This window comes from Zosterops lateralis (assembly GCF_965231275.1).
Source record: "Zosterops lateralis genome assembly, chromosome: 8".
NCBI lineage: Eukaryota > Metazoa > Chordata > Aves > Passeriformes > Zosteropidae > Zosterops > Zosterops lateralis.
The window spans coordinates 23,917,528-23,934,641 of NC_139768.1; the positions used below are offsets into that span (position 1 = coordinate 23,917,528).

Here is a 17,114-nt window from a genome sequence, read left to right on the forward strand (position 1 = left end):
AAACTGATCCATTTTCCCAACCTTTGCTTTGCCAGGTCAGGTGAAAGGGACAGCCTGATATGTGGATGTTACAGTCCTGCAGTAAAAAGTCAGAGGGTAAAATTGCAGTTTCATTGGTTTGACGTGGAACTTGTGTCCCTGCCTTAAGCAATCCATATCCCAACAACAGCAACCACAGTGTCAACGTGCTGCACCCGGGGTACAGGACCTGTCCTGTGTCATTCCCATCCAGCAACTGAGAATTCCTGTGAAGAACTGATGTGTCATAGCCCCACAGCTCCCTGGGTCAGATTCCTTACACTTCATAGCTCTCCAGCATAGTGTTCTCAAACATCAGCCAATTCACATTAATAGAACACTTTCATGTGATCCAGGGAGAAAGGGGATCCACACACCAGCTAGGAGGGAAGGAGTGCAGAAGGTTATAAAAATCAGGGACAGAGTGGTGCATTTTCATTTTTAGTCTAGAGGAAAATTGGGTAAGTAATTTTTTATGAGTTCTTTACATTTTAAAATGTCTAGACTCAAAAACAGTTTACTAATTATGTTTTAGATGTTACAAAAAGGCAAAGGGAGTGTCTGACAAGTAAAAGAATTATTTTTCTCTGTACCAGAAAAAAAGTGTCTCCTTTGAGGTTCTATAGTTTCATGATCTCTTGTATAACTTGTTTTACAATCCCATACCCTATATAGTGTGTCTACAGGATGATGTCTTGTTTAGTCAGTATCTAAGACCAAGAGACTGATCATTAAATGTGCATGTCCTAAAATAGCTGTTTTAAAAACAAGTTACAACATTACAGACTGTCATAACTATTTGCAAATGCTGGAGCTGTTAAATGTGGCTCTCTTCCACTTGCTCTTTTTTTTCTTTTCTTTTCCTTTTTTTTTTTTTTTTTCAGAAACAGTTCTAAGGGTTTGTGTCAGTAAGGATTGCTTGTTTTGAAGTTGCCATGTAACAACAAGAATGTGTGTTTCTCATGCAGAATTTCAGGGATGAAATGGGCTGGCTGCTCACTAGACAGATTATGCAGATGTTTGGTGATGTTCATAAGTGGGAACTGTCTACAATGTTGTGTCTTTCATGCATAGCAAAGTTTGTTTCCCGAAAACACAGCACTGAGCAGCTGTAGGTACAATATGGCCTCTGGTGACCCGAAACTTACAGATCTTCAGGTAGGTGAAGTCACTTCCAGTCTTACCCATTAGGAGAACCAATTAAATCAAAATAAGATTAGCAAAAATTTGATTGTTACTGAGCTTTTTAACATTGATGACATGATATTGAAGTCTGTTGTCAATGTGTAAGTTTGTGGTCACTTCAGTTATTTCTGGATTTTATTATTGAACTATTATTTTAGGGTTTATATTATCGTCATGTTTTGGAAACTGTTTTCTAAGTTTAAAAAAATGTGTTTATCATCAGACAAAACTAACAATCTTATCAACTGGCACAGGATGACAAGGGCAGGCATGCTTCTATCTGTATTATAAAGCAGATATTTCCCACAAAAATCTGATCTTACCTTAAAAATAGAGTGTTTTTAGCTTGTCCTTGTGATTCAACTGTTCAGGATCAAGCTGCTAACTACCTAGGAGTAGACTTTTTTCCCTTTACACAGCCCAAAATGATGGATTAGAAACCTGTAATATACATATAGGAGTTAAAAAAATTCCATCCCTTCATGTCAAAATGTTTTCATTATGGATTCAAAGTTTAATTCAATGCTAATACATGTACTCTATAAATCTTATTTTATAAGGATTTTGGACAGGAAAAAGTGCTGGTAGTTGACCAGAAAAGTCAGATAGGCCTAGGGGTAGATGATCTAATCCTCGTTGGCTTAGTTTTAATTAACCTACATCTGCATCTGCATCACATGCAGTCATTTTTCCTTCTCTAAGGCAGAGCCCTGTGACAATGACAGGCTTGGGTCCCCTGGCCTAAGGAGATCAGTAGGCACTTTGCTCATGCATGAATTGCCTAGTTAGTATTTCCATCAAGCATTTGAACAGTCTGTGGGAAGCAAACTAGTCTGGGGAAAAGCCATTCTAAGCTGATCTAAGTTACATTAAAGTTGGGGTTTTACCAGTAAAGTCCATAACAAGTTTGAAAAGAGTAACATTTTTCCCTACTTCTATGATCTAGGCTTAATGCTAAATGAATGGCTTAAGTGCATTTAATTGATTCCACATTTAATTGCAGAAACTAATGGTTTGAAGAGCTGCCCTGCTGACAGCCAGGATAAGAGTTGAGCCATCAGAGATTATAGTTTTTATTTTTCTTGACATAATCCTTTTTAAGTACTGTGTTCTAGAAATCACATGGTGAAACAAAGTTTGATTTAAGTTTCGTATGTTTTCATTAGAAGCTCTTTAATGCAGGATCCTATGAAAATACAGCAGTTGGTCAAGATCCATATACAGAATATACAAGCCTCAGCAAGCTTGACAAAATACTGAACTATATATTCTTGCCAAATTAAATTTGTCATTAAATGCTAGTTAGGACTTGACAGACTCATTTACTTCTCTGGTTTCTCAGCAAGCAAAAGATCCAGCCAGTTCTCTTTATTCTTGAGCAAACCCAAGCTTCAGCCAGCTCTGAGTCCTTACAAATGGATTCAGATGTTTGTATTTGTTTGCTTCATGTGTAAACAGTAGTGTGCTGCGGGGAGTTTTGTAGGACTTTAATGGGTCTGTGCATAAATAAAAGGTAAGAATGATTTATTTTATTACCTAAATGAAATCTGCTTTTCTGAGTATAAGTAATCAGAAAAGATTTGCTGGTTCATGGCAACCTGACTGGGTGAAAACAGTTTTTTTCTTGCTACCAAAACATAATGTGATTAATATAGTGCTATTATTTTTGTTTTGATATGAACAGCTGCCATATTTTCTACAGGGATATTTTAGAAGGGAACAAGACCAGTAGAATTGTAAGAAAGCAGGATGGTGAGATAATCTCCCTAGAAACAATGAAGTAAACCAGAAAACTTTATCAGTGAACCAACATCATAGATGTTTCTGCAGAATAGATCTGAGGAATTGACCGACTGAGACAAAGGAATTCTTTGGTAAATATTATTTCAGAATATTTTGTTCCATTCCCAAAATGTGTTTCATCCAGCAGACCTGTAAAAAAATACCTCTTTTGGGAAGATACTAAAATAGGGCAGGATTTGTTCCCCAGCTCTGTTTTCTGTGATGCTGGGAAGTGTCAGCCAAACAGCACCATTTCTGTGCACTGAAGATTCACTGTCAGGTCTTCACAAACCCTCCAAAAAAAGGCAGAGAGGATCCTTCTAGATCTTCTGAAGCACAAACAATTTTTGATGTTGACAAACTGACATCGTGAGCAACTCCTGGTTAAAGCCAGAAACACAAATGCTGCAGTAAGGGAAGGGGGGGAAGTACAAAGAAGCTGTTTGTGAGTATCAAAATCCCAGTTTTTACAGCACAGCTTCATAAATCTGCAGGGTTTGACCTTATCTGCCTGGATTTTAATGTGTGTTTTTAGCACAAATTCTCCAGCACTTCAGGGGGATGTGTGTGCTCCAGTATGCAAAGCTGTCAGTTCTAACAGCAGTGTGATCTGCTGCCTAGATTTTTGTGTCTGTGTTTTCTATTTGCAGCATATTGATACTATTGAAAATAGGGTAATTATTATTATCTGGTGTGATAAGTTGCATGCCTAGTTTTTACATTGCCTGTTACTCACAGTTTCCATGGAACTTGCAACTGTAAACTGAAAATTATACTTAACCACTTTCTTGATGAGGAAGACCTGATTTTAGCCACACTTTTGGAGCATTGCACAGTTTTATTGAACCCATATGAAAATCTCTGCATGATACAAGGGGCAGGAGGTTTAAATTCACGGTCTACATAAAGTGGGGGGGTTTTTTCTGTTTCTTTGGTAGACTCATAAATCACAGAATGCTCACACCAAGGGGTGAAACATATCAGAAGCACTGACCATAGAAATGTTCTTGCATTCTAATAAATGAGCCTCAACATTTCTTAATTGTCCTACAGGCAATATTTAGTTCCTGCATGAAGATTCACCAGGCCAAAACAAATATTTCAGTCATGGCACTATTGAATCATTTCTACTGGTAAAAATATGTCAAGAGTTTCAGAAACTATGCTTGAGCCTTTTGCACTAATACATTGTACAGTCTCATAATATACTTTTGTGGTAATTCTTTTCTTACATGTGAAGTTTAAAGAGGTTTGAGTCAATCTATGGGCTATCATACTTTTCTGAGAGTATTACTCCTTTCTAGATGCCCAAGACTTCACCAAGGAATCTCTAAGAGTTTTCTCAAACAAGAGGAAAAGACTCACCTTTGGGTACAAGGAGAAACCTAAATCTTTATTCACATGAACTTTAAACTGGACAAACAATTGTAGGCCTTATTTTGTGCTCATTCCACTGACTTGCAATATGGTTAATATCCATGTTTTAGTACTAGTGACTGGTACTCAGTTGTCTACACACTATCATGTTTTCCTGTTTAAAATAGAAATTTTTTATATTCCATGTTACAATCCCTGCTTAAAAGTGCCAGTGTAGTGCATAATGATCTATAACAACTATTTTGTGAGCCTGGTCTCCAGGGAACCCTCCCCAAACCAAAACTGAGACTGAGTTAAGGTACTGTAAAGCCTGCAAATAGCGTATTCCTTACTGATGATGAAATGCCAATGAAAAAATACACCTGCAAATTAAGAGTGAACTTCTGAAACTGGATATTGTTCATATTAGTGGAAAATGAGAACATGAATATAAATAGTGGGGACCTAGCTGGAGAAGGCAATAAGTTACAAGAGTTTAAATCTGTCATTAGATGAAGCTGATTAGGTTTAGGTCTGTCAGAAGGATGAAGAGTTGGGCCATCTGTAACAGCAGTGAGCAGCTTAGGTAACTTTATCTCCACCAACCACCAGGGATCACCAGGACCACTTCCCACCAGCACAGCATTAGATCATCTTCTAAAAAAGCCCCTGCCACAAAGGCAAACATCAAACACAGTCTAGAGGGGGATAATGCAGTTCAGGCACCATTTGTTGTCTCCAGGTCATCATAAATACATGGAAGACTGGCTGTAACTGACTACTCTCAACCTTGTTTTGCAATTCTGTTTAGTTGAATCAAAGGAATTGGGGAAAATAGGTTTATAATTTACATTCTGCCTAAACATTAATTCATTACATTAGTTTTAACATGGTAACAGGTATGAAACTATGGTAATATTTGTAAGGAAGCATTCTTATTAGTATGCAATTATTATCCTTTGGAGAAAAGCACATAAAATTATTTTAGCCTTACTGTTGGGGGTTTTTAAAATTTATTTATTATACCTTTGAGGATGATATTACTCTGCACAAAACTGTTCTTGGCTAATCTTACAAATAAGCCTGAGGAAGCATTTTGGTCCTGATTAGCCTTGAAATGTGATGGAGTCTTTTTGTGCAGGGTTAGATCATACTTAGAAAAGTCTATAATCCAGGAAATATTATATGTAAAATATAATCTCTTCTTTTACAACAGTAATGCCAAATCAAACCAGTAATCATCTTCCTTCTGTACCATTCTTCTGAGTGCTGAACACCAGCTGTACTTTCCTGCTTAGCCCAGGATTACACAACATACTGACAGCCTGATCACTCAACTCCCCTGTGCCTCAATTTGTGCTTTTCTAAAATGTCAGCAGCATTCTCCTGCTTTGTGAGTCGGTGAGGAACTTGCACAAGTAATGCAACTAAATGTTTACAGTACCTCTAAGTGTTGTGTTTACTTAATCTAACTATTTTCAAGGTGCAGAGGACTGAAGAAACTCAACAAATTTAGTTTCAAAGTAAATATTTTTTCATCCAAATTCGGGAATCTTTGTAAACAACTTATGAGCACTATCTTGACTACAGTTTCAGAAGTCAGTGACTCAGTTCCCAGAGTTAGTCCTGCAAAAACCTAGTACACTTGTTTGGACTAGAATGTGAAATCTAACCCCTGTCTGGCTATTAACAAGTTGTCTTGATGTGCAGCTCTCCTGAGAGATTTATTTTCACAGCCTGCTCTCACTACTGATAGAACACAGCATTTCTGGAGTAAGAGTATTGACAACTGAAATATTCAATAGCTGAGTCTTTATCTCATTTATTCTCACTCAGTGATCTAACAGCTATCACAAAATTATTAAAAACAGCCTCAGGGTAAATGGCCTCTGACTGAGAATGAAGGATATAATCTGCATAAGATATCTTCATTTATATATATGTAATATATGCATGTGTATATATGTGTGACTGTGTGGTACATGGCTATGTACCTGTGTCAGCAGAAACCAAACCAATAAACATCCTCCCTTCAGCCCAAGGAGAGTCTCTGTGTGCTGGAGGCTTTCCAGGAGCCCAGGAACAAGTCCTCCTCTCCTGGGATATTTGTGTGGGCATGGAGGGTGTGTGAGCACAAAGCCCAGAAAGCAGCTGCAACCTGCCAACCCTGACATGTCAACACACACCTCAGGCCAGCAAAGTGGGAGATTAAATACTGCTGCCATCCACAGTTAGGGAGAGACTGCTGCTGGCAGCTGGTTCAGACCCCACAGCTAAAGCAGAACAAGCAGGAAGGAGCCCTTTCCCCCCTGAGCAGCTTTAGCTCTGCCTCTTCCCATCAGCTCTCAGAAAACCAGTCGCTGTGGCAACTCTGCTGTCCCTTGTGTTTTCACTGAGCCTCTTGGAGAAAGGGAGGAGAAAAAAAAGGAATGCATGAATGGAAGAAACAGGTAAACTCAGAAGGGAAAGCAGGAACAATAATTTGAAGGAGGAAGGACCTGAAAAGAGGCAAGAAATAATTCATCCTGCATTCTTGCCAGGCCCTACATGTGCCTCTAGATGTGTTAAGCCAACTGATCCCATCTTGCTTCCTGCTCTGGCTCACATAATGTGCATTTTTGTCTCTCCAAGTCGTGTCCCACGATTCCCAGTGCTGAGACTGGACACCAGAGCAGGCAGACCAGCTCAAGGAGCAAAGAGCACGTTCTAAAAATCCTCCCCTCACATCAGACCTTCCACTGCTACTTCCAGAATTTTGCCCCAAGTCAGAGGCACGTCCTTCCTGCCTCAGCTGAGAGATTTGGGAACAGAAATTCCTCACTTTGCCTGAATGACTGTTTGTATTTAGAGTGGGAAAACACATGTAAACTTTGTCAAATTGGCTATTTACCTGACTTACAGAGTTATATATGTCTCATAATACAAGTGTCGAGGAGATATTGTTCATAAATCATAATTAGCTGTTTATAAAAGGCCAGCAGTAATAATAAGAAAATATTTTTCAGTCCTGCATAATGATAGGCACAGATTTGATGCCCTGGGACCTGAAACAGAGACTGGACAGAGCTAAGAGAATGAAGTAGATATTTATTGAAAGGCTTTTAAGGTACACCTTGGGCAGGGCAAGAGCCTGGCCAGGGCTACAACCAAAGTGGACTCAAAATGGTCATAAAGTGCACGACAAGGTCTCACACTTTTATAAGTTTTGGTCCATTTGCATATTGGGGTTTAATTGTCCAATTTCAGCTTCAAATGGTGAAGTCCCATCCTTCTTGTTTTCTCTCTTCAGTCCAGTTTTTTGTGCTTTTGGGCCTGAAAGTTGTACTCATTTTCCTTAGTATTCAGCAGGAAAAGGATTTGTTTTGTCTGCTTACTCTGTGAAGAGAGCTTACTAACACTTAATATGAGGCTCAGAACTGCACCCCTAGGCAGCACAGAATCTGAAAAACATGAAAACTCAAACTTAAGGCATCAGATTGACCAGGTGAGCTATGTAGGTCAGCCTCCCCTATAGTTCCTGAGCCCTATTAGCTGGTGGTGGTATTCAGAACTTAAATAGGAATCTGTGTCCAGCTCTCCATAGCTGGAATGTGCATGTGGACATGGAGAGAGAACCAGTGCACAGAGCTCTGTGTTTCGTCTGAATCGACAGCCTCCCCACAGACTGAAGTGCTGCATATGGAATCTGGTGAAAAACTGCTGGTATAAATGTGGTTTGGAAAGAGAAATGTTCCAATACTTGGATAGTCTTATTTGGATCATATATATTTTATTAAGAACTTTTGGCATCACTTTTAAGGACTAAGCCCTGTGCGGTGCTTTGAGATGTGCAACCAGTGCAGCAGAAGGGAACGTACGTGACCTGAAAACATTTAATGCTCAGTGCATGAGGGAAAGATTATCGAGATCTACAGATGTAGGCATTGAGCACCATTTTAGGCACCTTTAGGTGGCCATGACATCCTCATGGGACTAGCAGATAAAACACAAAATTACCTGAGACCCAAGTCTTCCAGAGAGGCAGTGAAGGGATAAGTAGAATACATAAGAATCACATTTAAGGTTCCCATAATCACTTTTACTTATTATTGCTTGAAACTATATAGTATTAGACAAGTCCTGTTAAGAGCTGAAATGATAGACTTTCTTTTTTTCAGCTGGGCAAATATTACTAGATAGGAGGGCAACCAAAATTATTTAGCACCCCCATGTTTCCTTAGGAAGGGCACCTCCTGATGGAGGTTCCAATAACAAATTCCAGCAGAGTCTGATAACTGGACCATGCTGAGGAAGCCAGTGCTGACATCCTGGTTCTGCCACTTGGTGAGCTTTTTAACCTTGGGCAAATCTATTAATCTCCAAAGAAATATGTGCCTTCTTCTGCACTTTTGTGCCATAAAACATAACTTAAACATCTAAAGGAGTGCCCTGAAGTGCCACATGGGGCTGATTAGAAGCAATAGAAGTATGTCATCAATTGGATTTTTCCAGGCCGTCATCCTGATTGAAAATTAGCCAGAAATGGGAAGAATAATTTTTAATTTCCATAACTTGTTTTTTAAAGCATGCTTTCATGTCTTACTGGCAGGTAACTCAGTGTCCCTGTTTCTTTTCTTTCACACCTGTACAATGAACTGGGGCACATCAGCCAAGGCTGGGCTGCATCCTCTGCTGTCCTCTGAACCTCAGTCCTACATGGGCTCAGTGATGTGATCTCCAAAGGCAGTTCCTGGTTTTCTTGGGGGAAGGGCACGAAAATACCATTTCACAACTCTCACAAAAATCCAGCTCAGCTTTCCGTTGCCAAGCGACATCACGGTTCTGCAGCAGATCCAGCTGCTGATGTTACTAAGCAACGTCCTTCCCATCAAGTTGTGCACTTGAAAATCATTACTTGTTTATTAATTCTCATGATGGGTTATGGTTTGCCGCCCCCCCCCAGATCTTGGTATTTGCACTTCTAGAATTTGTGAGAAAGCAAAAGCTGAAGGACTGTCATGGGTCAGTTGTTTCTGAAGATCTCTGTGATATTGTTGGAATATGCAGGAATTTGGAATGGTTTTGCACTATTACATCAAGACTGGAGAAGAGTAAAATTCTGAGAACCTTCCCTTTCTTCTCTTTCCTATGAGAATAGCTGGTGTGTAATAGTATGCTCAGTGCTTCAGCAGAGCTTTGCAATGCTTTATGTGTAGTATCAATCTTGTGAAAGTAAGAAACATAAAACATTTTGGCATTAACATATGGTAGTATTTGTGCCATAAAGTAAAATTACCTCAAACTAAATTGTCTTCTACAAATACCTAAGATAGCATGTCTTCAATATACAGGAAACTATCATATCTGTGGAGTGTGTGGTTGGTAAGTATACCCAATAGTGTATATACTGGGATTAAATTTGATCACTCATGACAAATTATTTGGCTCTTACTGAAATACCTAACATATTAACCCGCTACATAGCTTACCTTTAAGTCTGAGCTGTATTTTCCCCTAGTTTGAGCCTTCCAGTCCTCCTGGGTTAAATCCTGTTTTGATCAAGAAAAGACAATCTCTCCCTGGACGAGCCTGAAGTGTGGATGAGGAAACACAGGGGAAATTCCAGCAAACAACAGTAAAACAGCCCCATGTGAGTACTTCTTCCTCCACCAATTCCATCATAAAATCAAAGAGAATAAATAGAGACATCAGAGCACGTGGAATTATCTCAGAGCTGGTGGTTTACACTTCATACTAGAACAGAACAGAAGATCAGCCTCTGCAAAGGTGGGAACAGCTTGTAGTGAAGAAGGGCTGCTTGGGATAGATGGGATAGAAGTGAATTAGTGAATCCTAATTTAGACCCAAGAGTGGGTCAGAAAACTGACCCAAAGGTACAGTGCCAGTGCTGTCAGTCAGGGCTGTTGTAGGCCCAGGGTTCAGAGCACAGGGTGGCTGTGTTGGTGTCACTGCCCTCATTTCACAGGGCTCACAGTTCTGGCACCAGTGCTGGAGTTGCCTGTGTGGCTTTGCAAACCTTACCCAACTTAGCCAAACAGAGGGATCCTGCTTTACATGTATGTTGATAAAAATATACAATCAAAAATCATCATCTATGGATTACTGAAGGTCGTTTTCCCCAAAGTTTCTGCCAGACAATTGTTTTACAAGGCAGCTTCTTCACTTTCACTTTGTGGCATTTTCTGGCCTTAGCTTAGCAATGGAATAGCCCCAAATGTGAGTTCAGTTTGTTTTGATGAGGAAATAATGCAGCTGGCAGAAGTGAGGGTGTATTACCAGGCTTGTGTTTCCCTGAGCTCCCACAGGATCCCTGCTCTTAAATTCATGGCAGAGAGCCTAAACAAAAAACATTGCATAATTTGTTGTCTATAAGATAATCAATTGTGCAATGGCCGCACTTTGTTTTTAAGGAAGAGCACACTAAAATTTTGAATTAATGAACTTCAGATTTACTGGATTCCAAACTGGGCGGGGGAGACTGGAGAATGCTGGATCACCAACTACATAAAAAGAAAAAAGATTTAAAAGGCAGGGCTATTCATGCAGCCCTTGATCTTGCAACTGTGCATTCCAGCTCATCAAGGCTTTATGTTTCCAAGTCAGGGGTTTATAGACCAAGATTTTGTGGAACAAAAGTCAGCAGAGAACATATTGCTGCCCTGTGAAATCCTCTCTTTTAGCCATGTCAGATATGACTTTTCCATGGATTCAGCAATGCTGCCTCACAGTCTTCGAGGTGCAATAAACCCACAGTGGACCATTCCTTTGGTTTGTGGCCCAAAAAAGCACCACGGGTGTTTACAGAAACTCGTTAATCCCCTGGAGTTGCCACTAATGATAAATACTCTGTCTTTGGTTACCAGCTGTGTTTCTGAGCTTCTTTGTGGAAGCATTGCTGGAAGGACAATCAGAGTTAATAATAACAATTAGCTCGCCCATAAAACTAGTACTTCTTGCAACATCACATTTCAAAGGGTTTTTGTCACGTCTCCACCCTTCAGGATGATTAAATGGGAAATGATTCACCATAACCTGAACAGACACATCAACATTTGCTAGCAGGTATTTCTGACAGCTTTCAAGGGTAATAGGAGAAAATGAAAGATGAGCTCAAACACCTAAACAAACCTGGATACAAAATGCAGAATAGATATTCCCCTCAATACTCATTTTCCCTTGAAAACAACACATTCATAACTCAATAACTATGTGTTATTGACACAGATCAGATTCACTGAACAATTTTTGCAAGAAGCAGTGCTTACACCACAAGCCAAGAAACGGTAGAAGCGAAATATGTTTGACCCAAAATCGACGTTGTCTGGGGCTGCTTTTGTGAAAAACATTAGTGCTCGATTTATGGCACTCAGAGAGCCTGGCAGGAGCAGGGGGAGGCCGGGCTCAGGAGGTGTAACTTGTTTTCTTTCTCGCCTGGGGTGGAGGCAAGTTGGTTGTTGAGCAGGTTATGAAGGTGGGTCCTGCAGAGAAAGCCTACATTTCATGAGTCTGAGGAGAACTAGGAGGAAAATCAGGTGGAAACTGGTGGGGTGAAGATGGAAGGAATGGTCTGAAGACCCCCTCTAAAAGCGTCAGTGAAGCCAAAGGTGCCAGATAAATGTGGGGAATGTAAGTGCAACGTTACACATCCTCTTGTTTGCTTTCAGCAGAGCAGTTGCTCAGCTCAAGAATCTCTGCAGGCTGAACAGACCAATTTGGTACCAATGAGCTGTTTTTGAGATATGTAGTGCTCAAATAATTTCAATAATGACATGTAAATTGTAAAAAGATACCATAGATGATGAAGATTATCTTTTGGTTAACCTATGTTATATTTAATGGATGGATTTTTAGCATATTTATAATGTTTATTTGAAAGTCTATACATATGATAAAGCACTTGTAGTTTGCAAGCAAAGTAAGGCTTGTGCATTGAATGATTTAGAAATAATGTATGTAAAAAGGATTACAGTAACACTGTAATCTAAAAAATTATCTTAGCACTCTGCAATGTAATTCACACGTTAATATTGTTATTGCTTGTTTCATTATTGGAGAATCTGTAATGTCTTTATTTCCTATTTATGACATTTATCTTCATTATTAAGCAGATGGTAATGTGAGAATTGTGTGAAAATTGTGAAATTTCATGCTCCAGGGAAAGAAAAGAGTGGGTAGACAATATGATATGATGTGTTAGTGGAGATTTCTGACAGCTGGCACTTCTGCTGTGCTCTTGTCATTTTCTACTTTGATTCCTGAGCATTTTAATAAGAAAACTGTAAATAAAGTATTGTTATCTTTCAACTCAATATTAGAACTTTGGTCTCCATTAGCAGTTGCTGTCCTTAACAGTCAGTATGGCTGAGCTGATGCAGAAATATTGACAGTATATTATGCACTGGAGTGAATTTACTCTAAAATAGATGGGACTTCATTATTATACACATTGGCTAATCTATTTTAGAACTTGATGAGCAAAGTCTGCATTTTGTACAATTGATCTACAAGAACCCACCCCCAATTAACTAAACAACTCCCTGGAGATTTGGACAAGTTTCATTCATTCCCAGTTTATGTTATTACTGCAAGTGCTTGTGAGGGGACAGTTTAGAGAGCTCTGAATTTTCAGGTGTTTTCACATGATGTCTGTAGGGACAGAGAAGGATCTGGGAAGAGAAAAGCTCAGCAGGTCAGAGGAACAGAAATGCCACAATATTCACTCTTAAAGAATTGTGCTGGCTGTTGAGGGAAGCACACTGCTATAGTGGAGTTATTCTTCCCCTCCTGTGCATTTAAACTTTAATCAGCAGCTCTAACAGTGTGAGAATGTTTTATTATATCAATACATACTTAAAATATTATAATCTTAATGTGTTGTCTTGGAACATTTCACTGGGGTGAGGCTGGGAAGATTTGTGTGTGTACATTACTCCGTGATGGAGTATTTCGTACCTGGGGAACAGTGATTCTGGAAATGTTATATCCAATCTTCATTGTAGCTCAGAACTGTTTTAAAACTGTTTAAAGCAGGAGAGGATTTGGCAGCAATCTCAGCAGATAAAACCTCACGTTGCTAATTAATCACTGGAAGTGCAATCCTGGCCCCAGTGATTTCAACAGGAGCAAGTTCAAGCACTGTTGGATCCCCTGAAGACAATCAAGTTTAAACAGAACAGAGCTTAAGAGCACAACACCAAACTTCTCTCTCCCCAAGCCTCCTGTGAAGAAAAATAATATTTTAAGTTTTAAAAAATGTACTGTAGTAATAAGTAACAACATTCCTTAAGAGCTTGTATGGTTTCCTTGGTGCTCAAAGTGCAATCTCCTTTTTACAGCCTGAATTTAATGGAGTTTTTCTTGACACACGAACCAGACCAATCCCAAATTCTTTGGGGAAAAAACCCCTGAAGAGGCTGTGCAATTTTCACCTATTCAGTAATACAATAAATACAATGAATTTCAATGCATGAGCCCCCAAATAAAATGTCTAGGACAAAAATGTCCATAATTGAATCTCTGATGTGGACTTTTGCTATTGAGTATCCTTTTAAAAAAATACAGAAATGAACGATGCCTGAGGATACACCTAACTCTAGAAGTGCTCAGAGATTTTTTTGAAATTAAATAATTTGAGGGGAACTAGTATAAAACCCATAGTAATTATGGTAGGCAGGTCCTCTTAAGTCTAAAGAAGGTGTTGTGAACACAACACTGTAACAGAATAATGCCTAAGAAAAGCAGGGAACAAAAGCCAGTGATCAGGATAAAAAATCCATTTACTCTTTTCTCTGTGCATTCATTGATTGAAAATTGTTTGTTACAGTGACAGTCAGGTTTAACACCATGGTTCTGACAACATGAGGAGGCAGCTCGGTCCAGGAATTTCAAGCAATAAAAACGGTTTGAATGCAGTTAAAACAGTAAAATTTTCCTGTGGGCTGTCTGTCCAAAGTGACTTTGGCAAGGAAAATGTCTCTGTTCAAATGTCATGGGATAATCCAGTAACAGAGTAACAAAGCTGAGTTTCAAGGACTGTCTTTCGGGAAGACAGCAGAGAGACATTAGGAAATAAAAGCATAAAGCTTTTATTTCCTAATTATGACTTAAAAATTCCCCAATTTATGACTTAGAATCATTGTAAGACTGAATGTCAGGAGGGGCAGCTGATGGGGTGGCTGAGATGACAGCCCTCCAAAATTTTCGGAGCTTTTTGCTGGTTTTCTGGTATTTTTGGTTTTGTTTGGGTTTTTTTACACAGCACATTAAGAGCTTTTTCTTTTCTTCCAGTGATCTTTCTTGAATTGCTGTGTGACCCTGGACATCAGAGTCGAGATGGGCAATGAGAACAGCAGTGCAGAGAACGAGGTGAGTGTGACAGAGCAATTGTTTCTCCTCCCCTCCTAGCCTAGAGCAAACCTCTCAGAAACTGCTTCCACGGGCCACTTACCCCATATTTATCTTCTGCTCCCCGTTACACTCACATTTAAGTGTCATTAATGGTAATTGAAAGCAGCTTGGTGTGGTTTTTTGTCCTTTGGCAATGACAGTGCTCCAGAGCATCAGGGCACGGTTTGGGGCGGTTGTTCCTTGGGGGACAGGATCCCTGGGGGATCCCCATGGGATGAGCAGGGCTGGCTCATCCCAGCACCCCAGGCTGGCAGTGGGGCAGCCATGGGCAGCTGGGGCAGCCCCAGGCATCAGGCACATCCCTGAGGACAGGGAAGGGCCCAGGATGGCAGGAATATGGCATGTCAGGGTCAGCTCAGCTCAGTGGGCAGCTGGCAGGGCAGGTACCCTACAGCATCACGGGGAATGACATCCCTGGGGAGGCTGAAATAGGGTCCTGGGCTATGGGCAGGGTGGGGACAGGCCTGGGAGCTGGGCAGTGACTGTGGTGGCCTCAGAGCCCTGGCACACAGCAGCCCCTCCTTGTTCAGAAATGACCTTGCACTGTCTGTGTCCCCATCCAGGACTTTACACCCGTGTTCCCAGGGTGTGCTATTAATGCATGCTGGTGTTTGGGTGGTTTATTTTTAGATCTTTGGAAGGAAGGCAGTGAAATGCTCTGGCTGCTGGTGTACAATGACATTAGAAGTTATTATGCTGATACAAGTTTGAATAGAAGTTGTAATTCATTAATTTCAGCAATTGAAACACCAGTGTATTTTATCTTCTCCTCTTCCATGTGTTGTGGTAGCTGCTAAAATACATTAGGATTCATTTTCCTTCCACTTCAGGTATCAGCAGATCTGCTGCACCTTCTGCTTTGCAAAGTGAACCCTCTCAAGGCAATCAGTATTACAACTATTACAGATTTTCTCATAAGTAACTTTTAAAAGAAAAAATCTGCCATAGTTTGTGGTTATTCTTACAAAGTTTTATTGTCAACCCAAGATTTGGTCCCAATATTTCTCAAGGTTTGGGAAGACGAGAATGTGTTAATTTCTATAACTAAGTAATGAGAATTTCTTCTCCGTGCTGTATAGCTTCCACTCAGGAAGCTTTTGGAAATCAAATATATTTTTTCAGGAGTCATCTTGAGGCTGAGAAGATTTTACTTAAAAACCAAGAATTTATCAAGAAATGTAGTAAAAAAAAATCTTCTAAAAGGAAAGGAAGCTTCTGGTCTCCTTTTCAGACTGTATAAACCAAAACAAAAGACAACACAAACCCCTCCAAACCTAAAGCAAAACAAAACAAAAAAAAAGCTAAGAATCCAAATTATTTTTAAAAACACCATTATCTCTCAATAACAAGAAGTTGCAACAAAACTTAAACATTTTGATTTTCAGTCAGGAATTCCCCCATGTCAATAAAGTCATCCTTACACCACCAAGCCAAGGAGCAGAGCAGGTAGTGAATGATGAAACTGCTTTGCATGATTTGCATTCAAAATGTTAGCACCAGGCTTGGCTGCCCTTTTCCTTCTGCTTCTGCTTCTGGCTTTTGGGGTTTGTGACACTGGCTGCACATTTGCAAGGCAGATACATTGAAGTTTTCAGCAAGTTGTAAAAAAAAAAAAAAAAAAAAAACTGGTTTCTTTTAACAATTTTTTCTTTAGTAGCAATCAATGCTTTAGAGAAGCAGCCTGTAATTGACCCCCTTTTCTGGCTGCCTTTCCTCCCAACCCCAACACCATTGAAATAGCTCAGTTGGTGTTGTCCTTAGGCTCAGAACCAGTTGGTCTGAGTTGGTTTTGTTTATGTGTTTATCAGAGAACACCACTGCACGGCTCCTGCTCTCAGTGAGTCATTTGGAAGCTTCACACATGGTTTGCATTAAAGCTGGGAGAGCCTGTGCTAAGTTTAGAACTCATTTAATGAGTGGGAAGATGTGTGGAATAAATGTGCTACTAGGAAGAATGTAGTAGACACTTGGAGAAAAAGTAAATACCCAATCAGTCTTGTAAAGACCAGCCTCTGAGGAGAATACCAGCTAAATTTAGTGGCAATGAACAAAGATAATGCTTGGATAAAACAAGGCTGGGGACAGCAGTATATTTAACAAAATGATTTCACATATACTAACCATGGTCTGTTTTGCTGTAAAGCACACAAAGTCGAAACTGCTGAGAGATTTTAGGATTGTGCCCTGCCCTATTACAGCTTATTTGGCTTATGCTGAATTAAATAGAAGTTATTCTTATGATGCATTTTCCTTGAATAGTGAAACTCCATATGAAGAGAAAGGCCTTTAAATTGAAGTATTCTGGGAGAACAGATACTTTGATCCAGTTTGATGCTTGAGATCCAGCCTTTAGCAGGCAAAAAACA

The 17,114-nt window shown here is 39.8% G+C and overlaps 1 protein-coding gene across 5 annotated transcripts in view; it reads left to right on the top strand.

Annotated features, from left to right (window-relative positions):
- Window positions 1–387: 387 nt before the first annotated feature.
- Window positions 388–17,114, top strand: part of TACC2 (transforming acidic coiled-coil containing protein 2) — a 130,841-nt gene continuing 114,114 nt past the window's right edge. For all 5 annotated transcript variants that reach the window (XM_083866032.1, XM_083866035.1, XM_083866036.1 and 2 more), the window contains exons 1-3: window positions 388–479; window positions 9,839–9,970; window positions 14,629–14,706. In XM_083866032.1, coding sequence (XP_083722158.1) covers window positions 14,674–14,706 — 33 coding nt within the window. In that variant the 5' untranslated portion in view covers window positions 388–479; window positions 9,839–9,970; window positions 14,629–14,673. The remainder of the gene's footprint in view (window positions 480–9,838; window positions 9,971–14,628; window positions 14,707–17,114) is intronic.